This window comes from Prionailurus viverrinus, chromosome A1 (assembly GCF_022837055.1).
Source record: "Prionailurus viverrinus isolate Anna chromosome A1, UM_Priviv_1.0, whole genome shotgun sequence".
Classification (NCBI taxonomy): domain Eukaryota; kingdom Metazoa; phylum Chordata; class Mammalia; order Carnivora; family Felidae; genus Prionailurus; species Prionailurus viverrinus.
Window position 1 is genome coordinate 11454954 of NC_062561.1, and position 13756 is coordinate 11468709.

The 13756-nt window shown below is 42.4% G+C and overlaps 1 protein-coding gene across 5 annotated transcripts in view; it reads left to right on the plus strand.

The window, feature by feature from the left end:
• Positions 1 to 13756, plus strand: part of FRY (FRY microtubule binding protein) — a 349471-nt gene that overhangs the window by 315744 nt on the left and 19971 nt on the right. For all 5 annotated transcript variants that reach the window (XM_047852065.1, XM_047852039.1, XM_047852049.1 and 2 more), the window contains 5 exons: positions 2367 to 2533; positions 4029 to 4218; positions 9443 to 9592; positions 10726 to 10824; positions 12677 to 12760. In XM_047852065.1, coding sequence (XP_047708021.1) covers positions 2367 to 2533; positions 4029 to 4218; positions 9443 to 9592; positions 10726 to 10824; positions 12677 to 12760 — 690 coding nt within the window. The remainder of the gene's footprint in view (positions 1 to 2366; positions 2534 to 4028; positions 4219 to 9442; positions 9593 to 10725; positions 10825 to 12676; positions 12761 to 13756) is intronic.

A 13756-nucleotide genomic window follows, 5' to 3' on the forward strand; every position in this document is an offset into this window, starting at 1 on the left:
TTGGAAACTGCTGTTCTTTGTCATGACTTTTGTAAAACAATATGCTAAGTGAGGAGTGGGCGTATGCATGTATTTGGGGAAATTTTTTCCTATGTAGGAACCAGCTATACAATCTGTGCATTGATTCCATTCTGGCCTTTTGGCATACTATTGGAATTTTCAGTGTTGATCACAATATTATGCCAGATTTGCACAAAACCATCCTAGCCAGACTGAGGAGAGAAGTAAGTAACGGATACAGTTTTCTTATTTAAAAGGTCAGGTCTTTAAAAAGCTAACAATGTACATTCCATTTAAAGTTGATTTTATCAAATTTCCCTACAATATCATCACCATAAAACTACCCACTCCCACACTGGGTTCACATAAGTGCCCACATTTATGCCCGTCAGTATAGAATTTTATTCTCTTATACTGGAAATACCAAAATAACTTCCTACTGCTGTTAAGAGAAAACTTCCTTCTGCTGAGTTTGGCAGTACAAGTTTGAAAGAGAAAACTATAAAAGCAATTTTTAAGATACATAAAAGTATATTCTTTCTGATACTTCTAGTGGGAGAAACTATAATGCTGGCTGTTGTATGTTCTTTTATAGTGGACTTAAAATAGATTGAGACCGAGGGAAATCTATGTCCTTCAAACCAAGGACAACCACCCAAATCGCAATCACTTAAAAATATTGAAGATTAAAGAATGATTTCTAAGAGAGCCTCACTGCCAAAGGGGTATAGTCAAATTCTTAGAGTCAGTGGAGTCCTTTTTTAGCCAAAAAAAAGGCCCAGAAAGGAAACTTGTCTGTGATTAAAATTCCAGAATCCTAAGATTAATAAATTTCATGAAAAGGACACCCCAAAATAAATGTGAAGTTATTAGTGTTTGTTATTCCTCAATCCTAGAATAGTCATTTTCTCCATTTTTTCTAGTCTGAATGCTAAATTACATAGATTTCTCCTAGAAAGCACTACCTAAGTGGTAATATATTTATGGACTCACACAGAAATCATCTAATTCTGTCAAGGAAAAGTTAAGTCTAATTTCTGAAAGGCTGTCTCTGTTTTCCCCCACGAGCTGGGTTTCTGCAGGGTGTAATACAGCCGTGATGTTAGAAAAAGAAAAGAAAGGAGATTTTTGTAAGAATTCAGCCCTCCCCTAATAGATTAAGTTTATGTGCACTCATAACCCAGACCAGTCACCAGCAGTCAGTCTCGTTGGCACCACCGTAGTTTTTAAAAAGCAGGAAAAACCAGATATGGATAAGCCTCTGAAACTCCGCATTTATGAGCAATTCCTTCAAAGACATGAGATATCTTGTTTCCCTACCATATCTTTAAACACTCCTCTTAATTTCCCTATTAATCCTAGAGTCAGAATACTAACTGGGTGGCCGGATAGCAACCTGTGATAATGCTCTAATTCATATATATTTCTCTTTTGCCTTGCTTTGTTTTGTTTTTTAAGAAAATGACTCACTGAACTGTGTGCGTGTGATGCCTTCTTTTCCTCTTCTGGTCTGTAACCCAGTTGCCTTCCTTCCTCTCATAAAGAACAGTCAGTTCTCCGGCTGACTCCCCCTGGCCCACATTCAAACCCAGCCTCTTTTTCCATTCTACTTGCTCTGTCTCTCTCCTGCCCCTCATTGATCCCAGTTCTGCCTGACCTAGAGCCCTTTCATTTCGCTGCTCAGTCTACATTTGACAGCCGGGTGAGAGGAGCCTCTTCCATCCGTTGTCTCCAGGGGGTATCCCTAAGAGCACAGCATGTATGTAAATGGGTCTTAGAGGATTTCCAGTATGGAAAGACCTGTGAACGGGGCAGGCTCAGTGAACAACTATGGATCACTCATGCACCCTGCAGGTATTTCTTGAGCATTTACTCTACTGGTCCCTGGTGATTCTAAATTCCAGTTGCCATAGGTAAAGGAATTCTGTATCAGAGAATTCCCTCTGGATAGGCTTGCTTTGGAAGGTGAGGGTTGTACAGTGCAAAGAGCAAGTCCAATCGCTCTGATTATCTCCTTGATGTCAGGCAAGTCCCTTTCCCACACATGAGTTGTCTATAAAATGTGAGGGGTCTCTGTATTTAGCATTTATATCCCCCGTAATTACGGGTCAAATGTGGCCATCTATTGAGAACCTCCTTGCAAACTATTGCGGACAAGAATGAAAAGAAGGTAAAGAATTAACAGTAGTCCGGAGAATGCCCGAGTCCAGTTGTAGAAACTCACTGTGTTGTAGCTGGGAAATAAGTGCCCCCAGTTTCTATCACTCTCAGGATTTGTCACTTTTATTTTTTCCTTCAGTGGAATAGATTTTCCCAAATATATTCTCACATGGTGGGGGGATCCTTCCCTCCTTTTCTTCTTCCAGGCTGAAGCTGTCCAGGAGGAGGAGGACACCGCCGTGCACGAGGACGATCTTTCCAGTTCTGTTAATGAACTCCCGGCAACTTTCGAATGCAGTGGTAGCTTTAGCCTGGATATGACTGAGGCAGAAGAAAAGGGCAATCGAGCACTGGACCAGTTTACTCTTGCAAGGTAAAGAAGCCCCTGGTGGAAACGAGCGGTGATGGTGTACCTGGCACTTTGCCTTGTATTCACTGTATCTCAAGTGAGGTCACGTGGGCACTGCTGGGACTTCCTAATGAGGAGTCCAAATTGGCTTCTGACTCAGAGGGCTCTCGGCTGGTCAGAGCCGTGCAACCGAGTGTGGAACTGAAAAGGGTACTCATACACAGGGACTCATAAAGCCATTGAGTAACGTAGAATAACACAGAGTAACATAAAGCCATGGCGTAACTCAAAAGCCAAAAAGGGGTCTGGGGACATGGTCCGGGTTTTGCACGCTTTGAAGATAAGCAAGACTGGCAAGCCTTGGAAATGAGGAGTTCTTTCCATTTCGAGTTTAAAGACAAGAACAAGAAGCTCTTTATAAGTTAAATACCTACTCTTTTTTAAGTGGGTGGCTTTCAGCCTAGTCACTGATGTTTCTGAGACTAGTGAGCTGTAGTCAGAGAACACGAATGGACAAAAATAGAGAGGAATAGATAAAACACTAATGCAGCATCTAGAATAAATAACAAGTGATAAAGGCTACAGATTGGCTTCTGGAAAAGAAAGTCAGAATCCTAAAATCTCTCTTCTGAATGTGGACAAGAACGAAACAGGTTTGGATACGGCTAGACAGAGACCTTCTGTTATGGTGAGCAGTATCTGGTCTTTGAAGGGCAAGCTGATGGTGATAATACCCACAGAAGAATCTGACCTTTCACTTGTGTTTATTATCTTCCCTTTCCTCGTCCCTCTCAGTCCCTCTCACCCTGCGTTTCTCTTCTTGAATTTTCCCTTTGTCCCTTCTCCCTCTCCTCCTGGGCATTCATGCATGTGCAGCCATTAATACTCTCCCCCACAAAGGAAAAGTTAAAAGATTCAAAATGTTTGTTATAATGGTTCATAATGGAAAATGAAAAGGATCAAAAGTGCCAAAGCATGGCAAGTAGTGTTTATGTGTGTTTATGTGGGGAATGGCCACTGGGAGGGACAGTTGCTGGAGGCTCCAAGAGGTCAGGGGGAGCCTAGGTGTCTCAGTCGGTTAAGCATCTGGCTCTCGATTTCGGGTCAGGTCATGATCTCATGTTTCATGAGATGGAGCCCCGCATTGGGCTCTGTGCTCACAGCATGGAGCCTGCTTGGGATTCTCTCTCTCTCTCTCTCTCTCTGCCCCTCATCCCTCATGCACACGTGCACTCTCTCTGGCTCTCTCGCTCACTCGCTCTCTCTCAATAAATAAATGTGTAGAAAACTTAAAAAAAAAAAAAAAGGTCAGAAAGGGAGAAATCATAGAAATTCTAGAGAGGAAAGGTCTCTTTCCTCCAAGCAGAAGAGAACATTGAAGGGCTGTGAAGGAGAGCTGAGTCCCTACAGCAACCTCAAAGGGAGGAGGGGACAGAACAGCTGACAGGGTTAGAATTTACACAGCCCAGTGAAGGATGAGGACGTCACTCCTTGACCAGGTTGTTTTCATCTTTCGCAGCTTTGGAGAAGGTGACAGGGGGGTCTCTCCTCCTCCCTCGCCCTTCTTCTCGGCCATCCTTGCTGCGTTTCAGCCCGCGGCCTGTGACGATGCAGAGGAAGCCTGGCGCAGCCACATCAACCAGCTCATGTGCGACTCAGATGGCTCCTGTGCTGTGTATACATTTCATGTGTTCTCCTCCTTGTTTAAGGTACGGTCCTCACTAGCAATTCAGACGACTAGGTCTCTTAGGGGAGCCAGCTAGCTTCCAGTTTCAGAAGGGGTGCTTGTTTCATTCTGGGTTTGCATTATTTTCTCCTCCAGATACCCCCCAGTTGCCTGTGACTTCAGCCTTTCTTCTGTTTAACCGTAATCTGCTCAACCTTCTTAAACTGGTATCGCAAAGGCCTTGCCCCCAAATGATTGAGTCCACACGCTGTCCTGTTCGCTTTTGCCATGCTGGCTTGTCTTGATGTCGTGATCCCAGGCAACCGTGACATGATGTCAGAACCAGCGAGTGGTATCATCTGCCGAGCCTATCCTGCACTCCTCTTAGACCCCTTCTGTACCTTTTTTCTTTACTGTTCATGTTTATCTTTTTCTTGTGTTTTATCTCTTTCCCGGCATGAATTCCTTAAACATGTCAGCCATAGCTATGAACACTTGCTTCTCCTCATAGATGCTTCTGGACACATGAACAGTCATAGTTTGCGTCTCCTGGGTGAGCCACAGCCTGGCGAGTCCAGATGGTGTCTTTGTGCAAATTGGAAACGGATGTCCCTTCCTCCAGAGCATTGCAGCACAGGGTGTGGCCAGCAGAGGGCAGGCTGGATCTCTATCCCTCCGCCAGGCACCTGTGGCATCTTGCACACAACTCAACGTAGCAGCCTCTGTGTGGACACCTTCAGATTTCAGCTATTATCCCCAAACACACTTACAACATCTGAACCAAAGAGGTGGAGGGAACTTGACTTCTGATGGGTGATCGAAGGTTTATTTTTATGCCTGCCTGTCTGTTGGTGTGCAAATACCTGTCGGTTCCTCTGTGCGTCTTGCTCTGAACTTTTGCTCTCTAAATTTCATCAAACGATTGGTGGAGGTGGGAGGGGCATCAATAGAAGAGAAAGATGGCCTGTTTTGAAGCAACCCTGAAGGTCTGCTGTCATCGCTGGAATTAACTAGCCCTGTGTGCTGTATTTGAGGCTGATCCTGTCTGGGAAAGTGGCATGGCTGGAAGTAATGCTTAGCCATGAAGATGAGGCTATGGGTGAAGATTTGTATGGTTACCATACAGTGTAAGAGAAAACTAGTTTTAAAAAGCCAGTATGTATGGTAGGGTTTTTTTTTTAATTTTTTTAAGCTTTATTTCTGAGAGAGAGAGAGAGAGACAGACAGACAGAGCATGAGGGTGGTGGAGGAACAGAGAGAGAGGGAGACACAGAATCCGAAGCAGGCTCCAGGCTCTGAGCTGTCAGCACAGAGCCTGTCACGGGGCTTGAACTCACGAACCATGAGGTCATGACCTGTGCCCTACTTGGACATTTAACCGACTGAGCCCCCCAGGTGCCCCCCCTTTTTTTTTTTAAGCTTTATTTCTGAGGGGGAGGGGGTACTATTTTTTTAATGTCTAGAAAATAGTGAAGATTATACACTAGCATTTCACTGTAGTTTACTCAGGGTGATGAGATTATGGGTGTATTTCTCCCTGCTTCTTTTTACTTTCTTTAGAACTCCAATTTTCCACTAATGAAAATGCCTTTCTTTTAGCATTTTTTCTAAACTTGTATTTGCTCACTCACAAAGCAGAATTGCCACTAATAATGCAGGGGAAATGTGAAAAGGGACTTACGTAGTAGTTCCAACTTTCAGTAGACGTGAGTAATGGGCGAGTGACCAGCCAGACAAGGTAGAACCCTCTTACACTGTGTTATAGGTTGAGCTCTATAGAGTAGATCATGAAAGAGGGACAGTCACTTGGCTGGACTGAGGGATGGGCCGACTAATCACCTTCAGGAAGAGCCATCGCAGAAGGGGAAGACAGGAAAATAAGGAATTCTATTAAAAGTGCAAAATGAACCACATCTTCTTTATCCATGTGGTTTATACATACAATGGAATACTACTTGGCACTGAGAAAGAATGAAATCCTGCCATTTGCAGCAACGTGGATGGAACTGGAAGGTATGATGCTGAGTGAAATAAGTCAGTCAGAGAAGGACAGATACCATGTGTTTTCACTCCTATGTGGATCTTGAGAAACTTAACAGAAGACCATGGGGGGGAAGGGAAGGGGAAAATACAGTTACAAAAAGAGAGGGAGGGAGAAAAACCATAAGAGACTCTTAAACACAGAGAATAAATAAATAAATAAATAAAATTTAAAAAAAGAACAAACTGAGGGTTGATGGGGGAGAGGAGAAGAATGGGTGCTGGGCATTGAGGAGGGCACTTGTTGGGATGAGCACTGGGTGCGGTATGTAAGCGAGGAACCATGGGAATCCATCCCAAAAACCCAGAGCACACTTTACACACCGTATGTTAGACAATTTGACAATAAATTATATTTAAAAAATAAAATTAAATTAACTTAAAAATAAATTTTGAAAACAAAGGACCATCTGCCTCAAAGATTTCAAATTCAGGAAGCCACTATTAGTATAAAAAGTAAAGTCTGTTTTTGAGCCTGGTGGCCCTTCTTATGACCCATTTTTGGAGAATTACATACCAATAGTACTAACAGCTACACTTTCTCATTTTGAGTGTTATTGTGCTGCTCTCTCCCCAGTTTTCAGTTTCCTTTTAGTGAAATCTTTTAGAAAGCTGCCTGGACAAAACGAGGGTTGTGTCTTGAGATTAACCGGGAGCTGGAGGGGCTGTTAGGCTTAAGACAGAAAAAACAGGCTGCTGAGAGATAGGAATTCCAGAAACACTCTAACACTGAGCTGATTGAAATTCTAACACAAACTATGAGAAAGTTACCATTTGAGGTAAATTTACTTGTTAAGGATTTAGAAGCAAAGTAGTTTATTTTTTATATTGTTCTAAACTCTGTTTTAAAATAATGGTTACTGGGTAATAATTTATGTTTGGCTGTTGTAGTCATTTTTTCTCATTATAGTCACTAGCTATTTGTGCCCCATTTCCTAGTCACGAACAATACTTTTCCCGCTGCCCAGCAAGACCATTTCCTCTTGGCCCTCTACTGTACTCTCAGTTACATGCAGACCCCTGATTGGAGCTCGCTTCAGCAAATGAAGCCTTCCCTTCCTTCTTTCTCCCTCCCCATCACCTGGGGTCCCGAGCATATTGTGGTTACATCTGTCACGCTTGTCACATTCTATCAGAATTCCTTATTGTCTGTCTCCCACAGAGTGGGCGAGTAATGGTGTCTGATTTTGATTTCCCAGCAGCTGGCACCATTACTAACACACAATAGGTGCTCAGTAAATGTAAGAAGCATGAATAGGAATCTTTTTTTAGTGGAAATCTTAGATGGTTTCTGATTTCATGCCAGTAGACCAGAAGGTTGAAACACGAGCTGGGAGGTGGGGTGGACCCTTGGCTTGAGGGGCACTTTGAGGTTTGGACTTTATTTTTCCATCCATGCATTAGGTAAATCCCTATGGACCTTATCTGCAATAATAGTCATACAAATGTGTACCTCTTTTTTGAGTTTTTGATATACATTTAGCCTTAAGAACTTTCTCAACTATCATCAAATGCTATGTGATTGAGAACAATACTAATAACACAACAGGTATTAAATAAAATATGCTGGGAATGAAATACATTTTGGACATGCCGTCTACGAAGCTGTTGGCCAGTCCTCACCATGTCTGTTTACTCTTTTCCAGCATTTTCCTATGAGTCTGAAGGCCACATTTCCCTGTATTTAGTTGGATTTGGGAGGGGATAGAGAGGAGGTAATTGCCAAAATAATTTGGTTTTAAAAACAAGAAATTGATTTCTAATGGTCCAGCGTGGACATCTTCCCAAGTGTCTCAGTCACTATACATCCTTCCTGCCACTCCTGTGTTAATGTCGTCATTGTGTCACACAGTGCCACCAAATTATACAATGTGTTTATATGGAAGTTAGGTGAGGACATGACTGTCTATCCCCTAAATACCACCTGCCTTTAGAAGAGGCTCTAAAGCTCCCTGACAGGTAGGTTCACAGACCTCACCTTATCCTTAGGTAAAATGGAAAGAACCCCAAACTCTTTGGGGACCTGAGTCCTACTCCCAGCTCTGCCTTTCAACTAGATGTGTGATGCTACACGTGGCACTTGTCCTTCATCTCTGCTCTGACGTTCAGTCGGGTTTTTTAGTTTTTCTAACTGCACATAAAACTAAGTCAAATATGTATGCTACACATTATACCAAGGTTCTCATATATGTTAAATAAAAAATAATGAATATGCAGCATGGTTGGCACTTTTCTAATGTAAATCATAAAGAACCAGCCTGCTGTTGTTGTAGGGACATTCTACTTTGCTCACAACAGGGCAGAGAGGATTTCTCCCGGACTAGATTCCACAACTCAAAAGGCATGACATCTCTTTGAGTTTGAAAGCCAGTGCCTAGGACTGAAGTTATTTTTTGGTTCAACATTGTGTTCTTTTTGTTAAAGATACTGTGTGTTGGAAGTTTGGGGGCTAAACAATGTTCCCATTTTGTCACCGACACAGGCACAGTGAATCAGATTCTTCCTGATTCCAGTTGTGCCTCAGGCTGTACAGGAAGACCTACCTCCTAGGAAGCATCATAGATTTGTGGAAGGAATGTGAGCGCTGGGGTCAGGCTCACCCTTCCTCTGTCACTTACTGGCTGCATGACCTTAGGCAAGTTGTGTCTTAACCTGGACTTCCTCGCCTGATGGTGAGGGTTAATGAGCCAGTGTATGCAACCCTATAAGACACAGTTATGGACATCTTGCCAGACACACCCTCAGAGGGAGATACTATTCCGGACCCATGTAGCATTTACTTTCATTTGCCAGAGATTCAAATGGCACTGTTTTGGTGCTCTCTCTCAAGAAGCTGTGATCTCGGGGAACAGGAAAGGGTTACATCGCATGGCCCTTTCTGTCTTGCGCACGTTGACGTAACCTCAGGAACTTCTCGCTGATCTGACAGACGAGCGAGGTGGACTCAAACTGCTGACCAGCTCTGACCATCAGCAAAAAGAAAAGCGCAATTTATTTAAAAGATTATGTAAACATCACCCTCTCGGAAACACCTTAAGAAGAAACTTTGCCCGCACTGGGTGATCACCTACTTGACTTGAGACCAACACTCACTCTACTCCCCATCTCCCCCGCCTCTACCTGAGGACCTATGCTCATTTGATGTTTTCATAAAGATTTAAAAGTAGTTTTTTGCTGGTATATGTTAAAACTCGGTTTTTATAAATGGTCACTGTTTTGCCTTTCAGAATATTCAGAAAAGGTTCTGCTTCCTAACCTGTGATGCTGCCAGTTACCTTGGAGACAATCTGCGGGGAATCGGGTCCAAGTTTGTCAGCTCTTCTCAGATGCTCACCTCCTGCTCTGAATGCCCTACACTCTTTGTGGACGCTGAGACTGTGAGTACCCAGTCCTGCTGTGGTGGCAAATGGCGGGCCCAGCTTAGGGTGTGAAACATACAGGTGGCATGCTAGTGTTGTGGTTTGTTTGAAAGACACTCAGTGTTTGTGAGCAGCACCATGTTGTGACACGACCCCCAAAGGCTGGAGTCTGCATGGTAATGACTCTACATTGCCAGCCAAGGCCAAGTCATTTCAGGGAATTGGGAGAAAAATCCACGTTGATGCTCCCTCCGTGTCCTTGGCACCTGTCTCCAGTATCTTTGGATTTGACCGCTGTGAACGTGATGAGCTAACCCCCAGAGCTGACCTAGCCCATCCCCACCATGCCAAGTTGTCCAGCCAGATGGGTCTCCAGAGGCAACATGTCCTCATTTTCCTTACTCCCAAGTGTCAAGTGGAGAGAGATTGCCCCCTGGAGGGATTCATCCAGCCCAAACTGCAAGTGATGAAGTTGAGGGTTAAGTAAAGCATCCTCTGGCTGACTGCTAAATCATGACTTTACATATAAGTCTAAGCCTGCATGAGTGGTGAGCTCTTTGGGGTGTGTGTCACCTTTCTGGATATCCTCCATGCATCTCACACTGATGTCTTATATGCTGAGTAATGAACTAATAACGTTTAGAACCAAAGAGGATGTGCTTTGATTTCAAAAGTCTCTGAAGAATTAGTCTCTCCAAGGACTCAGTGGTCGGAATACAATAGGAGAAATCATTCTATCTTAAATGATTTAAAGCAAAGATTAACTATAAAATCAGTTCAAAAGTCTATTTGGAGATGTGTCTTCCCACTACTTGGAGTATTGCTGGACGAAGATATCAGAGTTTGTGCATCAAATGAGTACATCTTAATGTGGGCTCCTACGGAATATGTGGTAAGGCTTGAGTGTCTACACTGATATGGAGAAAACCGGATATTTTTGTAGGAGATTTGCATTAGCGAGCCAGTATTCAATTACAATTGCAGCTGATAGTGGAACAGAATTACACATTGCACAGCTTACTAAAAATGGACCCACTGGTCCCTACTTTACATTATTTCTAAATATATTTCTCTTTTGTATCTGACACAGCCATGCCTGTGTCTAGTTATCTCTCTAGTTGTGTTAATACAAATTATTTTCCTGCCTTCAGCTCCTTTCTTGTGGACTTCTGGACAAGCTCAAGTTCAGTGTTTTAGAACTGCAAGAATATTTGGACACCTACAACAACAGAAAAGAGGCCACTCTCTCGGTAAGCTTTTGTGTCTCTGTGCATATGCTTTCAGTTAAAGTCAAATGAACCCACTTATGGGCCCTGGGAAGGTGTTGTGATTAATATAGGATAGGATCTTTGGGAGAAGAAAACGTCATCCATTCCTCTGTTAGCAAGACTACAATTCCAATTTAATACTGGTAGAACTGTTAACAGTATGTATTATGCAAAAATGATACTACAAAAGAGAAATTATCAGCTTTCATTTTAGCTCCATAATTTCCCTACTTGGAAACATGGGTATCTGCTCGACGTCTCCTTGTCAATGTGATTAACTTTTCTCAGAGATGTAAAATTGTTAATTACTGCCTCCCAGTGTTTGCCTCTCCTGAAACTCACTGGGGTAGATCTCTGCTCTCCCCTCCTCTTAACTGCTCTTGGTAGCTGTCTCTCCCTGACTCCATTGCTTCTCTTGGCCTCAACTCCAGCTCTTTACTCTTTCCTTCACTGATCTAGACCGTAAAATGTTAGGAACAGAAGTGATCCAGAAACCTCCATCAGACATGCGGACCCCCTGATTTCTGACAAGCAATTGTGTGTAATGACTGTGGGACGCTTCTTATAATATGCCAGGCACAACAGGAAAGGCATGGATTTTGAAATCGGATGTGGGTTCACATCACAGATCAGCTACTTAAGGGTTAGTGACCTGGGATAAATTACTTACCTCCTCATCTCAGATTCATCATCTGTAAGACAGTGATAACAATTAATTTGCAGAATTGTTGTAAGGGTATAACAATCGTAATAGTTGTAGCACCTATCATCTCCTGAGTCCCTTCTACGTGTCCAACTACCTGATAAGAGTTAAATTTCTTAAATTAAATCATGTAATACTCATAACTACCCTGGGAGTTGCTATGATTATCCTCATTAGCTCAGAGGTAGAAAACTGGTTTTGAAATCCAGGTCTATGGAATTCCAAAGTCCATGCCCTCAAACACAACACAATGTTTATTGCCTTTTAAATAGAAATAACGTATGTAAACTGCCTAGCACAGTGCCTCATACATAGAAGATATTCATCACAAAGTTACTTGTTTTATGTTTGTTGCTCTTGTTATTAATCTTTTCATGATCTGTCCAAGGGCAAGAGTTCTAACACTCTGCAATAACAATTCCCATTGTCTTTTACTCCTGTGGCTCCTTAATGGTCATTGTTTCCCATTTTCTCCATCATCAGTTAATAAAAGTAATCCTTCCATCCTTCCTGGTGAACAAACCAATCTTTTGATGTCAGATGCAAGTTTCAATTCTTCAGTCCTTATTGTTTTGTGTCCAGAGGTTCCTTCTCACATCTGTATTGGTTACCATCCCAGGTACTTAAGGCTGGTAGCATCTCTAAATAGCTGAGCTATTATTATAATAGCCTTTCTTACATTAAAGCAGACCTGCCCCCAGAGAAGCCACCCAACATAACAGAGAGGTAGGTGGGTCATGAGTCAGGTTTCATGGTCCAGTACCACCCATCCTGTGAGGAAGTATTGGTTTTTATCTCCAAATCTCAATCATATGAAAGTTTTCTAACTGTATATGATTTTTTCAAAATGATACACAAACTAGGAGTGGTCTGATGAAACCATTCTCCAGGAACGATGTACCACAATGTTCAAATTATATTTTTAAGTGAGCTCACTGAACCCATATGAACAGATATTTTAATCTCAAATAGTTCATCTTCAACCAGAAAAAAATACTTTCAAAAAGTTATTGCAGCAAAATTTTATTTTACCATGATTAGAAGCTTAGTCGATTTTCCCTGTCAGGAGTGATGACAAAAATGTTTTCAGGGCATCACTGATTTTACCTCTGCATCTCTTTCTAACAACAGTGGCTCGCAAATTGTAAGGCAACATTTGCAGGAGGATCAAGAGATGGAGTAATTACCTGTCAACCAGGGGACTCGGAAGAAAAGGTAATAAAAACCTGTTAGAATTTATCTTTTCCATGCTCTGACACCCTGCGTTGATCTTGACCCACCCAAGAAGCGTAGAACACAAGAAAGGAAGATGCACAATGGGGTCATCCCATACATTCACAAGAAGCCAGTAGCGTAAGACACAATGATGTTCAAGCCAAGCATGACTGTGTGTTGATGAGATTTGTGGGGGGAGTCTTCTTTTTGGAAAAGCAGAGGTATAAAAGTGATCTTTTTGCTGGACATCATTTAACTATACTAATCATTTCCTAATAAATCTGTTCTTCATTCAGAATATAAAACAAAATTTCATTCATTCTTCACTGAATCGCTCAGTTTCTTCAGGGAAGGAAGTCTTTGTTGACCTTTCAGCCATCACTCTAAAACAGATGGTTTTTTCTCACTTAGAGTTGCTTTAAGTAACACACCTCAGACCAGCTGGCTTGTAAATGTATGCTGTATTGTGAAAGAAATGGGGCAGAAGATTATGAATGGATTAAAATCATTCATTCTGCAGTTATGTACTAAGTGCCTCCTATGGGGTCCATATGGTGGATACAATAATGAACAACAGACAAGCCTGTGCCCTTGTGGAGCCTCCGATCTTGTCAGGGAGACAGACATGAATCAAAAACTCATCTAGGTGCAAATGGCAATAACTGCTATTAAGGAAAGAACTGTAAGCTATGGAAAGGAATCTGATCAAATGGGGAGAGTAGTTCTGAGAAGACTTCTCTATGAAAGTGTCATCTAAGTGAAGATCTCAAATATGAGCTAGAGATAGTCAAGTAAAGGGGAATGTGTAGAGAGCCTGTGCAAAGGCCCTGAGGCAGGAAGGGACCTGGCCCTTTGCAAGAACTGAAGAGAGTCTGGCTACAAGTGCAGAAAGTGACTTGGAGAAAAGTTTGGGAAGAGTCTGGAGAAGCTGGCAAAAGCCAGACTGTGCAGGGCTTGGGTGTTTATCTTAATAGCAATGGCAGGCAATTGAAATGT